At 48.6% G+C, this 25,626-nt stretch overlaps 1 protein-coding gene across 1 annotated transcript in view; it reads left to right on the top strand.

Annotated features, from left to right (window-relative positions):
• IFT172 (intraflagellar transport 172) overlaps positions 1 to 25,393 on the top strand; it is a 35,664-nt gene extending 10,271 nt beyond the window's left edge. Inside the window, exons 17-48 of the mRNA XM_078856359.1 lie at positions 170 to 306; positions 780 to 887; positions 1,732 to 1,816; positions 2,733 to 2,825; positions 3,095 to 3,172; positions 3,398 to 3,646; positions 3,857 to 3,935; positions 4,234 to 4,354; positions 4,877 to 5,021; positions 5,560 to 5,649; positions 6,273 to 6,370; positions 7,513 to 7,648; positions 8,026 to 8,142; positions 9,107 to 9,249; positions 9,564 to 9,657; positions 10,068 to 10,132; positions 10,545 to 10,725; positions 11,251 to 11,360; positions 12,603 to 12,732; positions 13,575 to 13,673; positions 14,326 to 14,435; positions 15,471 to 15,534; positions 15,989 to 16,075; positions 16,835 to 16,951; positions 20,597 to 20,707; positions 21,007 to 21,126; positions 21,431 to 21,526; positions 21,630 to 21,689; positions 22,024 to 22,122; positions 22,975 to 23,128; positions 23,667 to 23,758; positions 24,313 to 25,393. Of these exons, the coding sequence (XP_078712485.1) occupies positions 170 to 306; positions 780 to 887; positions 1,732 to 1,816; positions 2,733 to 2,825; positions 3,095 to 3,172; positions 3,398 to 3,646; positions 3,857 to 3,935; positions 4,234 to 4,354; positions 4,877 to 5,021; positions 5,560 to 5,649; positions 6,273 to 6,370; positions 7,513 to 7,648; positions 8,026 to 8,142; positions 9,107 to 9,249; positions 9,564 to 9,657; positions 10,068 to 10,132; positions 10,545 to 10,725; positions 11,251 to 11,360; positions 12,603 to 12,732; positions 13,575 to 13,673; positions 14,326 to 14,435; positions 15,471 to 15,534; positions 15,989 to 16,075; positions 16,835 to 16,951; positions 20,597 to 20,707; positions 21,007 to 21,126; positions 21,431 to 21,526; positions 21,630 to 21,689; positions 22,024 to 22,122; positions 22,975 to 23,128; positions 23,667 to 23,758; positions 24,313 to 24,402 (3,558 nt within the window). The 3' untranslated portion in view covers positions 24,403 to 25,393. The remainder of the gene's footprint in view (positions 1 to 169; positions 307 to 779; positions 888 to 1,731; positions 1,817 to 2,732; positions 2,826 to 3,094; positions 3,173 to 3,397; positions 3,647 to 3,856; positions 3,936 to 4,233; positions 4,355 to 4,876; positions 5,022 to 5,559; positions 5,650 to 6,272; positions 6,371 to 7,512; positions 7,649 to 8,025; positions 8,143 to 9,106; positions 9,250 to 9,563; positions 9,658 to 10,067; positions 10,133 to 10,544; positions 10,726 to 11,250; positions 11,361 to 12,602; positions 12,733 to 13,574; positions 13,674 to 14,325; positions 14,436 to 15,470; positions 15,535 to 15,988; positions 16,076 to 16,834; positions 16,952 to 20,596; positions 20,708 to 21,006; positions 21,127 to 21,430; positions 21,527 to 21,629; positions 21,690 to 22,023; positions 22,123 to 22,974; positions 23,129 to 23,666; positions 23,759 to 24,312) is intronic.
• Positions 25,394 to 25,626: the final 233 nt, after the last annotated feature.

The following is a 25,626-nucleotide window of genomic DNA, read 5'->3' as shown; positions in this document are numbered from 1 at the left end:
ATCATTACATGCCTAGCACACTACCTTGTACGCACAAGGGGTCAGAAAAGCCAGCCCTCATTGCAAAGCGCTACGTGGACACGGCTCTGGTGACCCCAATGCGTGCTGGTCAGAAGCGACGTGACGTCCGGCGTGTTTCTGCGTGCCTGCCTCCTCCTCCTCGCGCCAGGGAGACATCGTGGACGTGGAGAAGAACAACGGCAAGACGGAGGTGGTCGTGAGCGAGGGCGTGAGCACCGCGTCCTACGCACTGGACGAGGGGCTCGTCGAGTTCGGCACCGCCATCGACGACGGCGACCACGAGCGGTGCGGCGTGCCCTGTCAGCTCTCCGGAGTTTGCGTGGCTGCGTGGGTGTGATGCGGTTGTGATGGGGTCGGGATATGACATGGTTGTTGCTGTGTGTGGTCATGTTGGTGCTGTTGTCATGGTTGTGGTTGGCAGGGTTTTGGCTGTGTGTGGTTGTGGTTATTGTGATAGTTATGACTGTGTGGTTGTTGTAGTGTACCTGGTGCAGTGTGTAAACATCGCCACTCAGGAGACAAAGACGGCCGGGTGTGGTGCTGACCACCCACCCCCTCGTGTGACGTGCGGCCCTTCATAGGTGCTCACTAATAGCACTTGAATCAAGAGTCTGTTAAAGCTATACAGGGGATCTTTGTCTTTGTAGTGGTGGTATTCACTGTGGTTGTGTGTGCTTGTATTATGGTTGCGTCTGTGTGGTGGTATTTGATGTGGCTGCGATTGTGGTTGTATCGTGGTTGTGTCTGCATGGCGGTAGGGCTGTGGCGTTCCTGGAGACACTAGAGATGGGACCAGAGGCGGAGGCCATGTGGAGGACGCTTGGCCGCCTGGCTCTGGAAGCTCGACAACTTCACATTGCTGAGAGGTGGGGGGCAAGCTTAGTGAGCCCATAGCCATACAGCTTACAGGAAGACAATCCAAACAACAAACAGCTTTTCTTTTGAAGAATACCACTCGGCCTATCTGTAATGAGCTTAACACGTAGGCTTTCGCGACCATTATCATCCATAATAGAGGTTTTTTTGGGTTAGATTGCGTAAATATATAAATCTGTCGTTTAAACCCGCCACCACCCGACACAGCCAACTAGTAAGGGCTATTTAATATACACAATAGTCAGGAAGGACAAGTTCAAAGGGCTCGCATAATGCATAATGTACGTTGCCTCAGTAATCCCCCCCCCTCCCACGTGGCGCAAGAGCGCAGAAGCGTGGTCACCACATCTACGCCTCTATATAAGGAACGAAACAGTTAGACTTCTCCACAAATCTGGCTGTCGCCTGATGAAGCTAGTTGTAATTACTGGCAAAACGTCGTACTCAGATTGTAATTGTTGTGGCTTGACTCTCCAACACACCGGTGTGCTGTATTAGTGACAAATTGGCCACGTTCTGTTTACGTGACAACCCTTACTAGTTGGCTGTGTGTGGTGGCGGGTTTTAACAACACATTTATATACTTATGCGATCTAACCCAAAAAAACTCTGTTATGGATATCTGTAATGAGTGATGTTTTGTTAATTAGAAATATAATTTTGAAGTCACAACCGTGTGACTTTCAGACAGTCCCTTAACCTCCACTCACAAAGTGGTCGTTGCTACATCACGACACACGGCACACACGAGGGGTGTGGCTCGTCGCGTTCAGCGGCACACACACCGACACGCGAGTTGGGGGTTTGAGCCCCTGGTCTCTGCTTCTGTTCCAGGTGCTTTGCCGCGCTGGGAGACATGGCCAAGGTGCAGTTCCTCCGCGAAACCAATCGGATCGCTGACTTGGATGCCCAGGAGTTTGTGAGTGCTACTTCGTCTGGCAATGAGGCTCTGAGCTGCGATTTATTCAAACGCCGCTGGTGCCGTTGTAAACTTAACAGCCATGTGACGATACGTCAGTTAATCGATTAAAATAAATTCCTACGCTGATGATGAACACATTAAACTGCTTGTGTGACGATTTATGAAAATTATATGCAGGCGATGCGCGAACATTACATTCAGGATAATGGAGCGGACAAAACTGTACAATTGAGACAGAACAAATGAGAGAAAAAATTTGACACAATTAAATTATGACCCTGCATTGTGACAATCGCATCGCAGCGAAGCGGGGTCAGTTGTTACATGCCTAATAGACCACCTTGCACACACAAGGGAAAGGAAAAGCGCCTCATTGTAAAATGCTAAGTAGTCGTCACGGATGTGATTTCCTTGGTCGTGTTTGATGCGGTTGTGTGTTTACATGATTGTGGCTGGATGCAGTTATGGGTGCCACGGTGGTGTTATGTTAACTACCTCGCCTGGTATACAGGAGGTCGTGGGTTCGATGCCGACCCTGATGTCTGTATATTTGAGGTTTGCGTTTTCTCCCGGTGGTCATGTGGATTTTTCTCTAGGTCCTCCGGTTTTTACCTCCAAATTTAGAAACATGCGTTGAGAGTATTTAGCTGCTATAAATTCCCACATGATACGCCACTTCGTTGAGCTGTCATGTGTGATAGCCAGGTAACTTCTGAAAAAGAGCTATACAGCTCAGTGGGCCTTACCTGGTAAAATAGAAAAAATGTGTTTAGTTTAGGGTGTAGGTTTAGTTGTCATGGTTGACATGATTGTGAATGTCGTAACGGTTGGTGCGCTGGTCGTGGGTAACGGAAAGGCCTCTCATTGTGCTGAGTGGACTGCCGGCTGACCCCGCGCCCCGTGGCATGTGCAGGGCGGTGACGGGACCGACAGCTACCGTGTGCGAGCCCGGCTCGCCATGCTAGACAAGCAGTACAAGCTGGCCGAGAGCATCTTCCTGGAGCAGGTGAGTCCTGGAGCCTGGTTCGCATGCCACCTCCCTGCGCATCATCATCAGCCGTGATCTGTCCACTGCTGGATGAAGGTCTTCCTAAGCCGTCGCCATCCCTCACCAGCAGACAGTGAAATAATCTACATAGCTCCTGCACACGAGCTGATCTAGTTGCTCCATCTCTCTGCAGTAAGTTCTCTACTTTGGATGTCTCGACCACCGGCCATCATTCCTGCTTGTGATGTGTCCTGCCTCATGGATTTTCTGTGCTCTGTTGACGACAGAATGCAATCGAGGAGGCTATGCAGATGTACCAGAACCTTCACATGTGGGATGAGTGCATCGCTGTCGCTGAGGCTAAGGTGGGTTGGTTATATGCGTGTGGAGTGGTAGCGTAGTATTGAGCATATTGAGCTACAAACCCAGTTACCTGCCAACATACGTTAGCGGTGGCTAAACTCTCACCCCTCGCTCCAAACACCTCTTCTCCATCCCTCACAACCTGCACTCCTCACTAACACCCCCCCCCCCTTATTACACACCCCTTGGCCCCTCACCGCTCATCCCTTTATCCCTCATCCCCCCAGGGTCACCCAGAGCTGGAGAGCCTGCGGCGGAGCTACGTGAAGTGGCTCACTGTGAGCGGGCAGGACGGGCGCGCGGCCGAGGTGCGGGAGAGCGAGGGCGACGCCGTGGGCGCCGTGGGGCTCTACCTGCAGGCCGGCCTCCCGGCCGCGGCGGCGCGCGTCGCTTCCTCGCGCCCCGAGCTGCTGGGCAACGAAGAGCTGGTGGCGCGCATCGCCAGCGCGCTCGTCCGCGCGGAGCTGCACGAGAGGGTGGGGTGTACCGCCTGGCTCGGCACTCGCGCCACACCACGCTCGCCGCACTCGCATGGCACACACATGCCGGAGCCACGCTCACGATACTCACACCAGTCGCACCGCACTCTCGACACACTCTCACCGGGCCGGGGGTGAGTTGTTACACCCCTACTTGATAGTGGTGTTTTCTACAACGCTGCACTGATGCGTATGTCTTGTGTGCAGGCCGGTGACTTATTTGAGAAGACCAAGAACTACAAACGCGCTCTGGATTGTTACAAAAAGGGCTGCTCTTTTCGCAAGGGTGCGTAACAAGTGTTTGTAGTGATAATGGCTTGTGCAATGTATCCGCTCGTACACACAGAAAAATATTTTATGATCGTGGTTGTGTTGTTGGTGGTGGCGTGGTGGCGGTGATGACGGTGGTGGTGCCTGGCAAAACAAACCCACCTCGATGGTTGTCAGATGGTAACACTGGTGTGTTGTGAGTAATCCAATGGAGGGGGGGGTGGGAGGCTGATGATGATGGTGGTGATGGTGGTGATGGTGGCTGTGATGATGACGCGTGTTGTTGTTGGTGATGGTGACGGTGGCTGTCTCAGCGGTGGAGTTGGCGCGCTCCGCATACCCAGCCGAAGTGGTGAAGCTGGAGGAGGCGTGGGGCGACCACCTGGTGGCGCAGAAGCAGCTGGACGCGGCCATCAACCACTACATTGAGGCGGGGTGATTGTCATCATCATCATCATCACCTTCACAAACCTCTGCACCTTGCAGGTCGTGGGAGTCATTCGACAATAATTTACTACGCTGGTCAGTGTGTGTTGGTGAAGCAATATAATACATGATATATTTCAACCCCTCCTTATAAACCATCTCACTGCTCTCAACTACTCCGCACTTTACTGTTGTCCCAACTCGACCCAGGCGACCCATGCACTCAGTGCAGGGGTACCAAACAGCAAAACCTGTCACGTGTTCTCACTACCAGAACACGGCTCCCTTGTCACATCGCTCATTCTTTCTACAAAGACAAAAATCCCTCCTATAGTCCGGAACAGACTGTTGGGGCAAGTGCTGTTAGCAAGCACCTATGAAAGCCGCCACGGCACACGAGGGGGTGGGTGGCCAACGCCACGCCCAGCCGCCTTTGTCTCTCTTTTGGCGATATTTACTTCACACCGCACTAGGTACTCATTGGAGGCTGAGTCGACCTTATCTCGTGTGTCTCGGCTGCCCTCACGCCAGGTGCTCGGCTAAGGCGCTGGAGGCGGCCATGGGCTCGCGGCAGTGGAAGAAGGCGGCGAGCATTCTGGAGATGCAGGACGAACGCACGGCCGCCAAGTACTACGTCCGCATCGCCCAGCACTACGCCTCTGTGCAGGACTATGAGGTGATTGCTTACGTGTTTGTGTCTGTGCATGGGTGGGCAGCGATAGTGTAGTAGCGGTTAGCGCGCTGCACTACGAACCCAGCGACCCGAATTCGATTATCTTGACCGGTCCTGGACCTTCCCTGGTGAGATGTGTAAACATCACCACTGGAGAGACTCCTAACTCATCTGGACATAGACTTCAAAGATGCAAGAATAAGTTTCAGTTCATTACATTTGTTACCTATAAGGTCCCGTTTATCCAGTTTAGCTGGTGCTGCGAGAGCACAGCAGCAGCAACAACAAAATACAACATTTTGCATTGAACGAGTACACCAGGGTCCTTAAGGAATATTGAACAACTAACAAATGAGGTATTTAACGGTCCCAAACGAAACGCACGCGAATCGAAAACACAGTGCAAGCATAATATGAGAGCAAGAGGCGCCAGACAAAAAAAAGAAGTGCTTGTCCAGTCAAGGTCGAAGGTCCATGCTGATGGTGCCCTACTGCTGCTGCTGCTGCTGCTGCCGCCGCCGCTGTCTTCTCACGCTTGCAGTTGGCCGAGCAGTTCTACGTGAAGGCGGACAGGGTGAAGGACGCCATCGACATGTACACGCAGGCCGGACAGTGGGAGAATGCGCACAGGGTGAGCTGGACCCAATTCTCTCCACGGTCAGCACGTGTCTCGGCCACCGCGTGTCACAGGCACTGTGTGTCACAGTCACCGAGTCCATGGGGAGCGTAACACAGCTTTGTATGTATGTATGTTGAACTTATTTCACACCGTACGTAGCCAACCGTACTAATCGGAGGTGCGGAGGAATGACAACAAACTAAACACAAAAGCAGTTCTAAAGAAATTAGTTTTTAATTTAGAAAATTTGCTTTCAATCTAGAATTCCACTCTCTATGGTGGGTGACGGTCTCTCCATAGAATGACCACTGGTCTCTTCCTGCAGATTGGTTCTCATTTAATTGACCTAGGATGGATTGACAATGATGATGATAATTATAAGTTGAGGTGACTGCTACAGCGCCATCTGCCCATTGTTTAATGAGTACGTGTGATTTGTTTTATTCCAATTACCTTTTTGTGTAACATGGTGATGATTGTTTAATATTGTTTTGCAAATCAAAAGCTGATCCCATCACTCAAAACCCAAGACACTTGCACACAAGCCCTCTTCCCTCAACTTTTATTTACGTTAATCCCCGACCTCTGAACCCTCTGACACCGTGAACCTCCCAACGCTCGTGTATGCTGCCCAGCTGGCGAAGCGGTGCATGAGGCAGGAGGAGGTGGGCACGCTCTACATCAACCAGGCGCACGAGCTGGAGAAGGAGGGCAAGTACAAGGAGGCCGAGAGGTGAGGCTCCAGCCAATTAGTGACTAAAATAGAGGTTTTTATAGGGTTAGATCACGTAAATATAAATGTGTCATTGAACCCGCCACCCCCCGACAGCCAATTAGTAAGGTTTGTCACGTAAACAAAACATGACAATTCATTGCTAGTTCAGCACACCAGTGTGTAGGAGAGTAAACCCACAACATTTACGACGTTTTGCCAGTAATTACAACTAGCATCATCAGGCGAATCCAGATTTGTGGAGAAATCCTGTTTCGTTCTTAAATAGAGAGATAAACGTGATGTTGTCACTTGTGTCTTCGAACCTGATTGGCTCAAATGATCTAACCCAAAAAAAGCTCAATTATGGATAATATGAGTCATGAAAGCCTACGTGTTAAACTGAATTAGTGACTACTTCAGCACACCGGTGTGTTATAGAGTAAACCCACAACATTTACAATTTGAGTACTGTGACGTTTCGCTGGTGATTGCAACCAGCTTCAACAGGACATTAGGAATTTGCACACTCTGATACAGGTCTGTCCAGTGTGAACTTACCACGATTATGGAAAATTGCCTGATGAAGCTGGTGGTAATCAGCGAAAACGTCATCTTGAAATTGTAAATGTTGTGGGTTTACTCTGCAACACACAGGTGTGCTAAAGTAGTAACTAATTGGCATGTTTGGTTTATGTGACAAACCTTACTAGCTGTGTCGGGTGGTAGTGGGTTGAAGGACACATATATTTTTACATGATCTAACCCAAAAAAACCTTTATAATGGATAATACAGAAGACTGACACGCTTAATTTAAAATTGCTCGAACTTGTCAATCAGTGTTCCTTAGTGTAATTATTTTGCAATATATATTTTTTAAACCTAGAGAATATAAAAAAACCTCACAATACATGTTATCTTGGCATTTTATTTCGTAAAAAAGCGGATTACTATTAGTCCTCTGGGTACAGGATTGTGAGAAGAGGATGAACGTGACAGCCGTCTCTTATTTTCCATTGCTGAGCAACAGGTTCTCAACTAGTTCCTTGGGAATTATTCAGAGTGAAGAAGTTTCATTTCGTCTATCGTCGGTGCACCCGCCCCGGCGTTCACTGTGTGTGTGCCGCCCCCCCCCTCCTCCCCGACGCCGTGCCCACGGCAGGTTGTACGTGACGGTGGGCGAGCCCGACCTCGCCATCACCATGTACAAGAAGCTGAAGCGCTTCGATGACATGGTGCGACTGGTGGCCAAGTATCACGAGGACCTGCTGGCCGACACGCACCTCCACCTGGCCAAGGTGTGACACGGAAGACCAAATAATTCCTCCGTTCAGTCACGCGGACTGCTTGGAGCACGCACTTTTAGCAAACACCTATGAACACCGATTCACATTTTTTCGGATGATGTACATTTTTGTAAAAAAAAAAGTTAATCCTAAATGCAGGACTGTATCACTATCGCACAATATTTGGGAAAATGTCTAAAATTATGCCTTTCAGCGGTTTCACCGAGATGGGGGAATATGGCCTCGGGTACCCACTTAAGGCTGAGGTGTTCCTCTGCAGGCACTCAACACACGCACGCACGCACTTGGGTATGCGCGTCCAGTCATCCTACCGACCACATTATTCCGTTGCTTTGCGTCCACTCTCTCCGCACGCCCGTGCCGCACAGGAGCTGGAGGCCAATGCACAGCTGCGGGAGGCTGAGTACCACTACCTGGAGGGCAAGGAGTGGAAGGCGGCCGTCAACATGTACCGCAGTGCCGACATGTGGGAGGAGGCCTACAGGGTGCGTTCCCCCCACGTGCCGTCCCTACCTTGCTCGGTCTAGAGACTCGTGCAGCCTCTCTCGGCTCTCTGTCCTCTTTTGCGTCTCAATCTTCTTTACATCTTAGACCAGGGGTCGGCAATCAAAATAACAAAAAGAGCAATTTTTTTCGAATTTGGCACAAAACTAAAAATTTCAAGAGCCGCAATGCTTCGAAGATGTACGTGCGTGACGCCACGAAGCAGTCCGTAAAGAGCCACATGTGGCTGCGAAGTCGCAGGTTGCCGACCCCTTGTCTTCATCTTTCTTATTTTAATCTTGTAATTATATTCCACAGTGTGTTGTCAACATTACGCCTAAAGATAAATAATTCATTGTCGCAGAGCTTTTGTGACCCTGTGGGTCTGTGAATGGTCACACAAGAGATTTCCATAGAACATTTTCTCCTGCAGATACTTTCAGTCAACCTTTTCACCTTAACACAATTAGTGGGTATACAAGGGGAAGTAGAAAAGTCTGATGCCTGGTATCAAGCAGAGTGACCTTGATGAAATTATGTTCATTCACTTTGTTCCCTTAAAGTTTCATTGATATTTTAGACTGACATCCCCACCTTTTATAAATGTATTTCTCTTCTACAATCACTTATTCACTGCATATGGCATTTTACCATCACTAGAGATGGCTTTTGCTGTAAGTGATTCTTTAACTGTTGAAATATGCGGAAAACGCTGTACCCATTTTGTCCAAGTTGTGCTGGATTTTCCCAAATTTGTTTTCCACATTTCTGTGGATTTTCTCTTGCATATCATTTGCAGAGGACACAATATGATTTCAACAGAACAACTCACCCTTTGTTGTAGCACCACTTGCTCGTCTCTCGAGCCATGTTATTTTCAGTCACCCCATGGGGGTTACCCATAAATGAGGCAAGGTGCTTCTTCCCAAACGGCCGTGGAAGTTGGTCGCTGTCGCTGTGGCGCAGGTGGCCAAGTCACACGGAGGCCCCACGGCTCACAAGCAGGTGGCGTACCTCTGGGCCAAGAGTCTGGGCGGCGAGTCTGCTATCAAGCTCCTCACCAAGTTCGGGCTGCTGGAGACGGCCATCGACTACGCCGCCGACAACTGGTGCCAACCGCCCCCGCGCTTCCTCCACTAGCGCACAGCACGCGGACACCACGCGGTGTTGGTTAACAGAGCGTTTGCATGCATGTGTGTGTATGTTGAACTTGTTTCGCACCATATGGTTTAACGCAACTGCTTTGACTAAGACGTGTTTCAGTCACACTGCCTTCTTTTGTGGGTTATAGTTTGCTACGTAAATCGGTAAAATCGGTTGCAGCCATACTGGCTTCTGGACGTTGCATCTGCATTGGTGCCTGTGCATGACCTGCGAGATGGAGTCGCTGGTTAAGACTCTCGCTGTTTTGTGCTCCTCACAGTGCCTTCGAGTTTGCCTTTGACCTTGCGCGGGGAGCCATGAAAAGCAAGATGGCCGATATTCATCTCAAGCACGCCATCTTTCTGGAGGACGAGGTATTCAAGTTTCAAGTTTCATTTATTTGGTATAGCCCTGTGAGCCATGCGGCTCTTAAGTCGGGTGCAACCGCAACAAATAAAATATGAACGGAGAACATCTTAAAGTGACGACGCGCAACAGAAACATCCTGGATAAACCAGCAAATCTTCCAAAAACAAAAAACGCTGTGTGCAAAAATCCCAGTGTGATGCAAGTCAAACAATAACAAAGGAGGAGGAGGAGGTATTCCCTCCCCCGCGAGCACTGCCACGTGACGCTCTTTGATAAAAGCTGCCACTGTGTGCTGGCGAAAGTGCATACGTCTTGATTATTGTTTTTTGTGTATTCTTGACTTTAATGTGAGTGAATGGAGAGATGCGGAGGCCTCACTCACCGCATGGGATTTTCCCCGCGCGTGCCTCTGCAGGGCAAGTACAAGGAGGCGGAGGTGGAATTCATCAAGGCTGGCAAGCCCAAGGAGGCCATTCTCATGTAAGCGATGGAGGTTTGATCTGTATCAGAGCAGTGGGACTGGCTGTGTCTGTAGATACTGGATAGGGGTATGATTGATAGGATCAATAGATAATCAACATTGATGTGACTGTTTGAGTCATTAGACTGGACTGGCACTGGCTATATCGGGAGTGGGACTGGTCGAGCCAATGAACACGAAGCTGTGTTTGGACTAGATAGGTTGTGACCTTTGGTCTGGACTGGCTTGGTCACTGGACAAGTATGGGTCTGGCTCTGTCGGTAATCGCAGTGCTCTGCAGGCTTCATGTATCAGTGCGCATTGCAGCGCTGCTCCTGTGTCAAGGTCTAATACCGCTCCCTCCATAAGCGTTGGCCCGAGTGGCCGATGCCGTGTGTGAACCATCGTTGAACTATGCTCACGGATCTCCAGGTACGTCCACAGCCAGGACTGGGACTCGGCTCAAGCCGTGGCCGAGGCGCACGACCCCACGAGCGTGTCCGACGTCTTGGTGGCGCAAGCACGTGCCGCCTTTGAGCAGCGCGACTTCCAGCGAGCCGAGGCCTTCCTGCTGCGCGCCCAGAGACCCGAGCTCGCCCTCAAGCACTACAAGGTGCCGTCGGGCAGGGAGGGTGCTTAGTCGGGGGTTTGGGCGGTATGCATCTTGCACCGCCGTGTGGCACTCTTAACAAGTCCAGCAAGGCAACATGTCACATGCCTGTCATCCAGCGCTTTGGAGGCAAGGGTCAGTGGATCACACAGACTAGTGAAACTCCAAAACCAAATGGGCTTTGCGGTGGCCAGAAGAAGGAAGTACAGAAAATGAATTTGTTTGTGAGCCCATCTACGCCAACCTTTCAATGTTTGTGTTGTATGTGTAGGTTTCCTCTGGTTTCCTCGGTTAATAAATGCATTATTATTTGGATACCCTCTCCACAGTCGCATATCTAACCGCCTTCTAAAATCCTTATCTGAAGGAATGGCCTTGGTTTATTCTACTTCACCAACAACTACAGAGTCCGCAATTAACTTGCATATTGACCTTTAATATCACTTTTGAAGTGGCAATGCAAATGAAGAGGTATTTTTTTTTATCATGATAGGCCTTCCGCTCTGACTCCGCATACCTTGTGCGCAGGAGGCACAGATGTGGAGCGACGCTATCCGCATCTGCAAGGAATACCTTCCCGGCAAGCTGAGCCAGCTGCAGGACGAGTACGAGAGCCAGGCGGCCGGCAAGGGCGCACGGTGAGGCCTTGCACCGCCCAGGGCCCTCAATCTCTCTCTATGAACTACCGCCCCCACACAGAGCTCTGCAAGCAGATGCCGCCCCTCTGCAAAAAAGGCCGTACCTGAAGGGCCGTGACAGGCTCGGGCAATGGAGTGCAATTGTCACCAGTAGGAGTGGCGGTAGGATTCCTATTGTTAAAAAAAATAATCTGAATGCTGCTCCCTCTTGAGATGGCAGCTTCCAACCAGATTACAGAGGTTACTCGACTGTCCGAGGTTGTGCCCTGTCAATCGTTGTTCATCAAACACAATTTTTTTCAACAAACTCTGCTGTATAAGAATAGGTTTTCCCCTTTCTAGCAATAAAACAGGTGTTAAGATGCTTAAACACCAAACTGAAACCTTTTGCAAGGAATCATGTCTGCATTACCCACACATACTTGTGGTGAAAATACAAACAAGAAACATGCTCTGACAGTATATGTATTGTCTTTGAAACTGATTGGTCCACACCAGAGACAGCTTTCTTTAGAGCCTCGCCTCAAACAGTGTTAGACCAGATGACGCCAAAAGGTGAACAGCACAAAGACAATGCCACTCTCAGGACATTGAGAGCTCGGGTTGAGCAGCTACAATATGGGACCTCCTTTACCAGTATCAAAATATTCCTTGCAAAAGGTTTCAGTTTGGTGTTTTAACATCTTAACACAACTGTTTTATTGCCAGAAAGGGGAAAACCTATTCTTATATTTTGATACTGGCAAAGGAGGTCCCGCAAACTATGCTGTCATTGACTGGACAAAACTTGCCATTCGTTTCTCATATTTAAATGCATAGGCAGTAATATATTGACAGTGATGCTGGTCAGTCCACTGCTGGATGAGGGCTTCCCCACGCCGTGCAGGTGATTGGGGTTATTTGACCATATATTACCTCGCTGGTCAGTGCAGGTTTATGAAGGTAGCCTGCAAGTGGGAGCATAGAAGTACTCTGTTGCCCTCTGCTGCCCACCACATAGCTCCACAGCCAATAACCTGCATGTGCACGGTAGTCGCCCATCCAAACACTATCCAGGCCCAACTCTACTTAGCTTCCGAGATATGACAAGATCGGATGCGCTTCGGGTGACCTGGCCATGGGCGATGACGACGACGACTCCCCAGTTTAACGTCCTCCCGTGGCCTGCGGCTCGTCGTTCGTGTGGCCCGCCAGCCCCTCCGCGGGTTTGAGAGAGCCGTGCGTCTGTGTGCGCCGTCGCAGGGGCGGGGAGGGCCAGGTGGAGCAAGCTCGCGAGTGGGAGCAGTCGGGCGAGTACGCGCGTGCCGTCGACAGCTACCTAAGGGTGGAGGCGACGGGCAACAGCCTCGTCATGGAGAAGTGCTGGGTGAAGGTATGTGACACACGTGTCCGATGCGAGCCCACTGCCGTTGGACTTTTACCCCAACTTCTACCCTCGATAGAGCAACACTCAACTCATCATCATCAAACCTATAATCGTGCCTTAAAAACTAAGTCTGGTGATAGTCATAATGCTGACTTATTTAACCAAAACCCCGGTGCTTAGCCAATTGGTTCCCATGTTAATTCATGACACTGCTTTCAGAGTGCTGTTCAAGAGTAGTGTGGGTAATGGAAGGATTTTAAATCTTCATGGTGACGTCACACTTCGTGGCCATGTCACGAGTCCTTGATTAAAATGTATCCTTTTGCTCACAATACATGCGTGGAATTGTGTGTGTAAGACTCGAGAGAATTGTTTGTAAATATTACCTTCAGACTCGTCGAACAAACACGAGAAAATAAATTTGATAGACAATCCAAACGAGATTCCGCAAATAAGACGGTGCAAACTAAACGAAACATACCCTTTGGATTTTCGGTCAAGTCACGTAAATAGACGTTCAGATCGTAACACAAACAATCGTCATCAGGTGAAAAAAAATAGAGGGAGAGCTGCTGAAGCAGGATGTTTATAGGTTTGAGATGGGTGTAGCCCAAGGGTAATTGGGCAGGGCTAGAGATGGAATTTGTGTGTAGATGTAAGATCGGAAAGCTAATATACCTCCACGACTATGAATCTGTGGAGGTGGCCATTGAATTGTGAGAGATTAGCATGTCAATCTGTTACACAAAACAATTATAGATTTTCTTATCAAATAGATGACAATAAAGCGAATGGCCTGCGTGCCCATCGTTGAGGTTTGCTCCCGTGCCGCGTGTGTGGTTGTACAGGCGGCAGAGTTGGCCATCAAATTCCTGAGTCCTGAGCGAGCCACGGAGGTCGTGCGCACCGTGGGACCGCGCCTCATCGGCATCAAGAAACACAACACGGTACGTTCGCTTCTTAGCTGTGGCTCCTCGCCGGCACAGTTTTAGCCCGTGTGCACGATGGAGGCGTTGCTGATTTATGGGTACTCAAAAAGTAATGCCTCTTGTTGTATTCAGAATTACTTTTTATTTTAACCGATAAATTATACTCGATAGATACGTCAGAAGTCCTCCTTCATCTAACACGTTAAATGGCAGACCACACACGAGCCCAGGCCAACTGAGGCCATTTGACAGTTCGGTTGGACTGTGCTACCCCATCAAGCGTACAGCCCGGATCGGGCACCCCCACAATTTCGTCTGCTCGGCACTATGAAGGATGGCCAACTTGGGTAGCATTTTGAAATAACCCTTGTGTACAAGATGCTGTTTGCAAGTTGTCATGTTTCGTCGATAAATACTTTCACTCTGATGGAGCGCTGGCCTCGTTTACCCATGGGGGCAAGTGCATGCATCAGGATGGAGACTGAAATGTTCAAGTAAATAAATGTCCGTGCCATTCCAATGAACAAACATCAAAATGTTTGTATCAGTTCAATAAAGAGTTCACAGGAAAGAAAAAAACGAATACTTTCCAGCATCCTTTCTAAAAAAAAATAATTTCACGTGTCGGTTACTCCCGTGTGTATTGTGGATTGCCATTGTATTTGTTCAGGCAGCAGAACTCTTCCTGAACATGGACATGATCAAAGAGGCCATCGACACGTTTATCGACGGCGAGGAATGGAACAAGGCGAAGCGTGTGGCCAAGGAGATGGAACCCAGGTGTGACGGATTCCATGCCCAGGACTGGCCCACTCAGCCATTTGAACCCATCGGTAGTCGGTTGAAGACTGTCCACTGACCGAGCTCAGCGGCGATCTGAGGACAGACACTGCTGCATTCTGCAAGTGATGAAGCTGCTGCCTGGCTTGGCGCACAAGCGCACGCTACATCTGTGAAAGAGTGCTTCATAGCTCATGGGTTTCCTCCAGTCTAAATAGAGATTCTGATTCTACGTGAAATGAGTGGTGTAACGATTCACTCCTGCAGTTTGAAGAATTGTCATAATTTGCGATTTGATTCACAAGTCTATTATTATATTTAGCCGTTGTGGTGGATGTGGTATTCATTAGGTGTTTAACGATGTGTTCTCTCACCTCACACATTGATGAACTATTTATGATCCCAGGGGATCATGATTTGGTTTCATATTGTGGTGAATATGCAGCACCTACCATGGCTCCTGGGGTCACGTGAATGAATTAAATGCAGCACATACAAATCAGAAATCATTGATTCTAACATGCGTGATAGATGCGTGTATCGTCAACGTAAGAATATATTTAAATTCGTGAATTGATTTATCGGTACATACCTAGTGTTTATCTGTATAATCTATACATGGAAAGCCCTTTGTCAATCCACCGCTGGATGAGGGCTTCCCCACGGCATATGGGTAGTGGGCTTTATTTGGCCATAATTCACCACGTTGGTCAGTGTGGGTTGGTGAAGGCGGGGAGCCTCGAAGTTCAGTATTACAATTGGTTTTGCGTCACTGCCATTTTTCCCCTTCAACGTAGTATCACAGAAGTCTCCATCACCGCTATGCATCCAAGTACTATCCAGAATGTGCCGAGGTATAAGAGACAATTATCATATACGTCTGCAGAGGGCACTCAATGAAAGCCTTGTCTGTAGAGCAGTGCTGCAAGCAGGGCAGACATTGCTAAGCTTAGTGACGGCGACTGTCTGTGCTTTTCACCCACTGTTAATGTGACGCGATCTCCGTATTTAAAGTGTCCTGTCTTACGTTTACAGGTTTGAGGGGTACGTCGATGAGAAATACAAAGAGTACTTGAAAAATCAAGGGAAGGTTGACTCGGTGAGTGTGTTGGAGTGGCCTCGTTGTGTGTGCGTGCCCACCTTGGAATTGGAGTGTAATGGTTCACACCCCTTGTAGTTCAATTCGTCCTCAAAGTTCAGGGCCGCATTTCAAATCGGCTATCAATGCTTGTTTAATGTTCCGGTTAATGTAGCCATATGGGTCACATAACTCCATTGCATACGACATTACAAAAAGAGAAACATCGAGTCGTAACACAATTGTATGCATTTATCATGAGAATAAGAGGCCACTCGAATTAATGCATCATTACGCCCCTAATTATTATCATTGTAATTATGATAAATATCGAGAAATACAGCGAGTACTGTCCATGACCATGTGTGCGGAGGGCGGCTTGGTGCGTGCGAGGGGTGGCAGCGTGGAGGCTGTGCTGCCCGTTGTTCCCCCCCCACCCCGCCCCCCCCTCATTGCGGCCGGACTCTTCCCGTAGCTCGTGGGGGTTGACGTTGTCGCCGCTCTGGACATGTACATGGAGCGGGGGCAGTGGGAGAAGTGCATCGAGACAGCTGCCAAGCAGGTACTGTGAGCAAGCACATTCGTTGTCGTAACCAGCAGCACCTCCAATCACCCTCATCGCCACCTCCACTCTCATTGCCGCCTCAACTCCTACCATTGTTGTCACTTTTATCGTGACAACCATCAATATCGCCATTGTAATCACCACCTCTGTTGTTATTACCACCACCATTGCTATTATTACCACATCCACCACCACCATCATTACCACCTTTACCACCACAAGGAGCAGCACCACCACTGCCACCATCACCATTATTTGCATTACCCTCAACCCCATCACCACATCAATAACCACCAACCACCACCAAACTCGGTGATGATGAAAGATATTCTAAATGGTAGCAAGTGTCAAGACCAGTTGCAGCGATCGTGAACCCTTTCAACCAACACCACCATATTAAATACATAAATTAAGTTTGGCGTTGGATAGAAAGATGTAACCGGCCTATTTGTTCAGACCACATGGTAAATCTAATGGTGGAGTATATGCAAGAGTTAAGAGAATTACACTTGGCAGCATGACAGTTAAACAATGTAAATGTTAAGATCAAGATTAAACATGCAGCATTGTTTGTGTTCAGTCAATAAATCTTCCTCTCTTAAGTGGGTGCGCATGATTGACACATTTATTGCACGGCACTGCAAAGTTGTGCAATTATAATATATAACCATATTAAAAGTCGCTTCGAAAATGTGTTGTTTACTACTGTCATCGATTTTTTTTCTCGATTTCTGTCGGTGTTTGTTGCTTATGCAGAACTACAAGGTGCTACACAAATACGTGGCTCTGTATGCAACGCATCTCATCAAGGAGGGGCAGGCACAGAAAGCCTTGGCTCTGTACACCCAGCACGGGACACCCGCCAACTCACAGGCACGTCCCATCGCTCGAGCCCACAGCGTTCAGACCACGAGCAATCGCAACACCCACAACAACTATATTCCCAGCAACCACAATACCCACTGTTCTACACTCACCACAAACCTTTCCAGCAAGCACTAAAAACAGCTGCAGCGCCAGCAACCACAATGGCCATTACAACTGCAGTTCCACGAATTACAACAACCACAACAGCCGCACTGGCAGCAACCACAACCACCGCAATTTCACACACTTGACAATCACAGCAGCCACAGCAGCAAACAAAACCGCAGCAACCACGACGAAGGGGGTCTCATTACACGTGTGGTTGCGGAGTCTGGCAGGGGCATCGATCACAGCACCTTCACTGACTGATATCAACAATTACGATTAGACTCAAGCCACTTCCACAGTCGCAACATCAACAATAATTATAATCCGCAACGATACGAGCAGCATCTTGAGATTTTTATTTATTTCGACACTTTATAAGTATTTCCTTGTTCAGTCGAGCACGGAATGTTTACTCAAATCTCCAATGGTGGCCCTGAGTCAGTGGTGGAAATTCCACATTCCCATGGTGCAGTCAGTGCCAGATTATCCTAGTAGCAAAAGTAGCATATGCTACGGGCCCCGCACTTTCAAGGGCCCCGCGATAAATGCTTTCAAGCTATCAATTCCGGTTCAGTGATTCTGCACTTGCTCTATTACTATAGTACTGTACTGCCTTCAACTTTTATGAACAACTGGGTGTTTAACGTTAGCGATTTGTCGTATTATCTGGTTGTATAGCAAATGAAAAAATACAATTACTTTACTGTGAAAGTTACAAATTTGTGATTTAATATTTATGTGTTTTTTATTTATTTAGGGCCCCTTTATAATATACTAGCGGGAAGTACCCGGCATTGCCCGGGGGAAAAATATATTTCAAAACGTCTCTTAAAAACATAACTATATAGATACACAAATTCTCAGCTATTGTGAAAGCCCGGCGTGCCGTTTGTCTGTGCATTTGTCCATCAACAAAATTATAAGAGGCTTGCAGAAGTCCAGAAAGTTATAGAAAGTGGGGGGTAAATAGTTGATCTAAAAGGTTTCCGAAAAATTGTCGACCCCCCACCCCCCCCCCCCCCTCAAAATTTGTTTTGACCCCCACGTATATATACCTACATATCCTACATACAATAGAGTGAGTAGTATCTGCTGACTCTATAGTAGTATCAGCAGACTATAGCGGTAGCTACTGACTTTATAGTCGTGTCTACTGACTCTGCAGCAGTATATACTGACGATAGTGGTATCTACTGACTGTAGTATTATCTACTGACTCTATAGTAGTATCTACTGACTGTAGCAGTATTTACTGACTCGATAGTTGTATCTGCCGACTCTATAGTAGTATCAACCAACTCTATAGTAGTATCTGCTGACTATAGCAGTATCTGCTGACTATATAGTCGTATCTACCGACTCTACAGCATTATATACCGACTCTACAGTAGTATCTACTGACTGTAGTAGTATCTACTGACTGTAGTAGTATCTACTGACTATATAGTAGTATCTACTGACTATATAGTAGTATCTACTGACTATATAGTAGTATCTACTGACTCTGTAGGAGTATCCATTGACTATAGTAGTAACTAACTCTGTAGTAGTATCTACTTACTCTATAGTCGCATCTACTGACTCTGCAGCAGTATATACTGACTACAGTAGTATCTACTGACTGTAATATTATATACCGACTCTATAGTAGTATCTCCCGACTATAGTCGTAACTACTGATTCTTTATTAATATCTAGTGAAACTATAGTAGTATCTATTTACTCTATAGTAGTATCTACTGACTCTGCAGTAGCATCTACCGACTCTGCAGTAGTATCTACCGACTCTATAATAGTATATATCGACTCTATATCAGTAGCTACTGACTCTACAGTAGTATATACTGACTAAAGTAGTATCTACTATCACTATAGTAGTATCTACTATCACTATAGTAGTATCTACTAACTATAGCAGTATATACTAACTCTACAGTAGTATCTACCTACTCTACAGTCGCCAGATGCTGCCAGCCAAGGGTTTGCAGACAATGTTCATAACCTTGATTTAATCAAGTGGAGCCCTGTGATATGTAGGCTGCATAATTCATGATAAGCACAACAACAACAAGGGTTCGCTAGGGCAAATAGACTGGGTCAGAATGTATCCATCTGGCAAGGTGGCTCGGCGGTAGAGCAAGAGACTCACAATCGGAAAGGTTGCGAGTTTAAATCCTGATTGGGAGTTGACTATCATAAAATAGGCACCACTTTGTGAGGAATTAAACAATCGTGTAATCGCAAGTGGGTGAGAAGGGTGGGTTGCGTGAGTGGGTGGGCGGGTGAGTGCATGGGTGAGTGAGTGAGTGCATGGGTGAATGCGTGAGTAAGTCGGCCGGTGGGTGAATGAGTGAATTGGGTGACAATTAACCGAGGAACAATGTGGGAATATTTATAACGCCGAATATATGCACACAAACAGGGCAGTGTGTATGGGTGTGTACATGACAAACATGTTTATGATTGAATGTCGTAATTTTAAACTCTGAACATCTTTTTTGTTGTTGCCAAAAAGCAAGATTGGCATCAAAATCCACGGAATAAATTGACTATGAAAGGGACACTGCCGGAATGCGAGGCCAGGTGGAGGTTATTGTACTTGGCTCACTGACAAGTTCTCAGCTGGGATGTAGCCAGATGCATGGCATATTCTTTTAAAAGCGTTTCCTACAGGTATTTTAAAAACACAGGGCCTTACATGTGGGCAGGCAGCCAGTAGGCACACACACGCACGCACACGCACCATGGGCTAGCAGCCAGGAGGCACACACACACACGCGCACACATCATGGGCTGGCAGCCAAACGACGGAGCACACACAGCACGCAGGTTGCACAACGCGAGCATGAGGCCCATCTCATGCTGCAAAATGCACATTTTATCCTTCACTGATTAAGCAATGCCAACCTGTCACTCATATGCTCATTGACTCGAGCAGCTATGGTACATTTACGGAAAGATAAAGCCACATGAAATGCAGACTTGGGATACAGCTTGTCTTGAGATCAGTAACTTGTTTTCTTTAGGTCGGTGCTTCAAAGCTGCTTGGGTCAGCATTCTGCCGTCGTGCGCTTTCAGATGCACAGTAAATTGCTGCTGAATGCGAGTTGTTGCTCGACTGCGTAGGAAAATGTTTGCTGCATACTTAAAAGATTGACCTGGGTCGCCAAGATTTGAAAAGAAATACAACAAAAAATCAGAACGAATAACTTGCACGATTCCATTAATTTTCTTGATTTGGAGACAAGATTCTACTAAAGAATTCGCCATTCTCTTTATACTATGTAGCACCTCTGCTGGATGCAAGGTTTCGATAATCCAATTTTATACAACGTATAGGAATTGTAATCATCAAATGTTACGTTCTCACAATCCATTGACGTTATTGTGAGCATATGAATAACCTTAAAGCGGAAAATCTATTAAATGTCGCATGCGTATTTACCAGTACCAGTTCAAAACGGCTGTCTCTTGCTCTGACGGCACAGTACAAATGGCATTGCGGCTGCGTACCAATCACGACACGTGCATGTGCCACGGCAGAACTTCAACATTTACAAGCGCATCATATCGGACCTGCTGAGCCTTCCTGGCATGGCCACTGGCGACGCGTACCGTACGTGGGCTGCCATGCGGGACATGCTACATGCGCTGGTAAGTAGCGCATACCTGCTGGTGGGCCCCTTGATGAGACACGTCGCACCTGCTACTGAGCTGTACTGCACGGCGCTGCTTGCGGGATGCGACGACGCGCTGCTGTTTGACTGGCGCGCGCGCGTGAGGTCCGGTTGTGTCGTGTCGCTGCGTGCGTCGTGGTTGTGCACGGCGGTCAGCTGTGTCATTGTGTGGCACGTGTCATGTATTGATGGCCGTGTTTGTTGTGTCAGCTATGTGATGCGACGTTGGTCGTGTGCAATGAGGCTGTGTTGGTGGCCATGCGTGTGTCTCGTCAGTGTGAGAATTTGTCCAGGTCAGCCGAGGCGAATTCCCCGGCGCACGAGGACTTTGAGAGGCTGCTGCTCATCGCGCACTACTACGCCACGCGCTCCGCCTCGCTCACCGTACCGCAACTGGTGACCTCCCACGTCATCAAGCGTTTAATTTGCACGCGCTTAGAATAATCTGTTCTCACACACACTACTATGTGTGTATCGTGAGCATAAGGATCGATTTTAATTGTTTAATCGATACATTTATACGTGGCTACGATGAACAACAGCTGTACGACAGTGATCACTGCGATTCAACAACCGATGTCTGTATTTATTAATGGGTGAGGCGCGATCGCTTTCAATTCGTCCCCGAGTTGAGTATTTGTGTGTGCTCACACCGCCGATGACTGCATGTGCCGCACTCCTGTTCCATTACCACGGTCAGAACGCCATCGCGGCAAAGCTGTCCATCTCTCTACTGCGACACACGGACGCAATCCCCGCTGACAAGGCCTTCTACGAAGCTGGCATGGCTGCAAAGGTGAGCAGCCAGCAGTAGCATGGCCGAGTCTCGTGTATTCTCCACGCTCACCACCTTTTCTTCTTCACCTCACACCTCTTCTTCTCCCCTCTTCCTCCTGCAGGAAAATGACTGGGAGAATATGGCCTTCATCTTCCTGAACCACTTCCTGGATCTTTCGGATGTACGTATGGCCCACGGCCACTGTGCCCTTGTCGTCATGATGATGGTGATGATAATCGTGACCATCATTTTCGTCAACGAATGACATCTGCCAACACCCTGCCCTTCAGCGGTGTTTTTGTTGTTGGTGTATTTGACGGCGATTGCATTAACCAAGGATGCCGAACCACATTGCATGCTCGGTGCAATGTGAAGTCACACCACGCTTCTCATAGGTACATGGTGTGGTGCGATGTTTTTGTTTGGTGATGTGGCGTTGGGGTATGCATGAAGTGCTGTGCTGTGGCATGGCTTGGGGTGGTGTAGCCCAACGGTGTGCGGTGTGGCGTGCACAGGCGATAGAGGAGGGCAGCTCGGACATGCTGGACAACACGGATTTCACAGATACTGACATCCCACTGGAGGTGCCTCTACCAGCAACACAACACGTGTCTGTGAGTCCGGCATTACACACAAGCGTCACATATAAAGAAAAAGATCCCCATTGAGCCTTAACAGACTATTGGGGCAAGGGCTATTAGTGAGCACCGATCAAGGCCGGCATTGCACACGAGGGGGTGGGTGGCTATCACCATGCCCGGCAGCCTTCGTCTCCCCAGTGGCAATTTTTACACATTTCACCAGATACTCGTTTGAGGCTGAGTCGACTTAGGGGAGGCCCATGTCTGGTTCAAATAATCGTCACTTGTGATGACCATGAGGGAGAATCGAACTCGGGTTGCCGGGTTCATAGCGCAGCGTGCTAACCGTTGCACTACTGGTCCCCATACTCAAATCCATATTCACACACGTGCACATTTCTTACATGAATGACTTAGGGTTGTGAGAGTGTTATATTCCCTTGTATGCCTGGTTGGGGTTTTTCCCCGGTTGCTCCAATTTCCTATCACACAAGGCAAAATGCTCCTAATTTAAAAAGGGATTTTCTGAAACATCCAAATGTAGCAGGACACTTGTGAAAAAAGAGTCTAGAGTCTCAGGCTTTCCTATGTTAACAAAGAACATTATTATCAATGGCATACTCATATGTATGTTGAACTTCTCTCGCACCGTATATAGCCAACCATGCAAATCAGAGGTGCGGGGGAAGAACAGCAAATTAAATACAAAAAGCAGTTCTAAAGAAATGAGCTTTCAATCTAGATGATGATTTAAAAGTGCGTAGCTCCAGTGGCTTCCTAATATCGGTCTTTGTTTGATGGCCATGTGTACTGCTCACACTGCTCACGTGGCTCACGTGGCTCACGCTGCTCGTGCTGCTCGTGCTGCTCGTGCTGCTCATGCAGGAAGAGAAGCGCGAGGAGGTGCGCGACTGGGTGCTCACCGTGTCCATGGACCAGCGTGTGGAGCAGGTGTTGCCCTTTGACGAACGCCACACCTACGAGGCCTCGCTGGTGGCCTCCGGAACCGGCGTGCGGGCGCTGCCCTGCCTCATCACCGGTACCGCTGTGCCACGCTCACCTGCTCGGTCCCCTTTATGTGACGCTGCTGGCATCATTCACTCCCCTCCCTGTGTATCCATCGTCGTGTGGTGTGCCTGCCAATGGGGCCCTTGTGTTCTTGTCTGTTCACACGAGTAATTTCGTTAACTCTACTTTGGCCCCGCACATGTGTATGTATGTGTCTTGCCATAGTTATGCCCTCCCTTCTCTATGCAATATGTGGAGCCCTTGAAAGGAACATCTGCTCAGGCTATTCTGTCTATGATCTATCCTGGATTTAACAGACTGGTTTACAGGGTGATGAGCTCACAGATCCTTGAAACATGTGGACAGTCCCATCATCAGTAAGCTCCTCCAGCAGGCGAGGCTGCATTGACTGGGTCATATAGCCCGCATGTCCAGCCACCGCATGACCAAGCGTCTTCTGTTTGGCTGGATAGAAGGGGGCTAAATGGGCATGGCACGGTCTGGAGAAGAGATGGACTGATGTGGTAAAATGCTATACGGGCAATCTGCGTTGGTACTGTGCTCTGCAGGATACCCGGTGCTAAGGAACAAGGTGGATTTTAAGCAGCCAGGGAAAACTGCCAACAAAGATGACTGGAACCGCTTTCTGATGGCGGTCAAGGTGTGTCCTTGTGTTCATGCTGTGTGTCTGCGTACGTGTGTGTGTGTATTTCTGTGGGGAGCGGTGGTGTAGCAGTTAGCGCGTTGCACTACGAACCCAGTGACCCCAGTTCGATTCCCACTCACGGCCAACACCAGTGACGATTATTTGAACCGGTCCTGGGCCTCCCCTAGGTCGACTCAGCCTCAAACGAGTACCTGGTATGGTGTTTAATCATTGCCACTCAGGAGACAAAGACGGCCAGGCGTGGTGCTGGCTACCTACCCCCTTCGTGTGGTGTGCCAGCCTTCATAGGTGCTACTCGCTAACAGCACTTGCCCCAACAGTCTGTGACAGGCTATATGGGGGATCTTTTTCTTCGTTTTTATCACTGAAATCACTAAATTGTGATTATACATCACAATCATGGCTCCCGAATGCTAAACTTTGCAGAACCCTCCTAAAGAGAGTGACGAGACTCGGTGAGGCTTTCCCGTGTAAACAAACGTGATGATAATAAACATGCGTGTCTGCGTGTGTGTATCTGTATGTGTGTGCGTGTGCATGCCACGCAGACGAGCCACAGCCCCGAGTGCCAGGACGTGATCAAGTTCCTGGGCCAGTGGTGCGGAGGAGCCCCAAGTGCGTCCTTCTCCTTCCAATGATGCCACCTCTCCCTGTCAACCTCGACGCTGCAGCCACAGCCGCTTCACGTAGTCCATCCCGCCCGCCAGTACACCCATGTGCTGGTGCCAGTGGGCGAGCGTGGGTGCCGCGGCGAGCGACCTGTACAATGAATTCCTGACCTCTGGGTCGGAATCAGAATCTTCATTTGGACTGGAGGAATCCGATGAGCTATGAATCTCTGTTTCACAAGATGTTCATTAAGGGGCGGGTCAGCAAGTTACAAACAACAAACAGTACATAAAGAAAACGATAGGGCAAAATAGAGAAAAGGTAAGTGAGTCACGAATAATAAATACAAATAAATAAAGTATATAAGTACAAAGTGTAGAAATGGCAACACAGACACTGTGAGTTGCCTGGCAGCGCGTGGCTGAAACAATGGTAAAGGGAAGCAGAGTGTGATCGTCACCCAGATACAAACGAGTGTGGGTTGACGCTCCGTTTCAGATGACATGTGAGAAACTCGCGACCGTCTTACACCGTGCATTCGGCTCGGCGGTCCGTCTGTGTGTTCGGCTAACTTGCCACTGAGCCTGGGTTGCACAGTGAACAGGCTCAAGCCCTGCTGTTGTTTCCTCACGGTCATTTATGTGGGGAACTCACAAAAGCAATGCTGTCTGTTCTTACCAAAATATTACATTCACAGCTAAACCACTGAATATGAGAATGTGTGTTTGTCTGCTGCAGGAACATGTGCGGTGATGTGAAATGTAGATTAAAGTGGGCGTGTGATGCCATCGCACCCATTTTAGACTCGATCTGCCCCGTCGCGTTAATCGCGGCACGGGGGCCGGCGATGCTCTGAGATTCCAGTCACGGAATTACAGCTCGAGACTTGGGACCTGCTCACCAGGCTTCAAGTCTCGATCTGTAAAGTATTTAACCCTATGAAGTACACGTACTTTGTTTTATATTTAGAACCGTTTGAGATTAAACTATTTGAAACATTGCTGGCGACTTTTTTCAACATGCCCGGCGTCACTGGAAGCTACTCATTGAGGGGGGTGGGGGGGGACGGTTGGGGGGGGGGCACGGTGAGACTGTGAGGTGTATAAGGTGCACGTGATGCAAACCCGCACGAGATGGTCCCATTGCGCTGGTGCAGTGCTTCTCAACTACGATCCTGGTGGCTCTCGACGGTTCAGCTCTCCGTGATTGGGAGTTGGGTCAGCCCGTGATGTTGAGCCCTCTCATAGACCTGA

This window comes from Lampetra fluviatilis, chromosome 5, assembly GCF_964198595.1.
Source record: "Lampetra fluviatilis chromosome 5, kcLamFluv1.1, whole genome shotgun sequence".
In the NCBI taxonomy this organism is placed as follows: domain Eukaryota; kingdom Metazoa; phylum Chordata; class Hyperoartia; order Petromyzontiformes; family Petromyzontidae; genus Lampetra; species Lampetra fluviatilis.
Note: the sequence above shows the minus strand (reverse complement) of the source record. Positions and strands in the feature narration are given on the sequence as shown.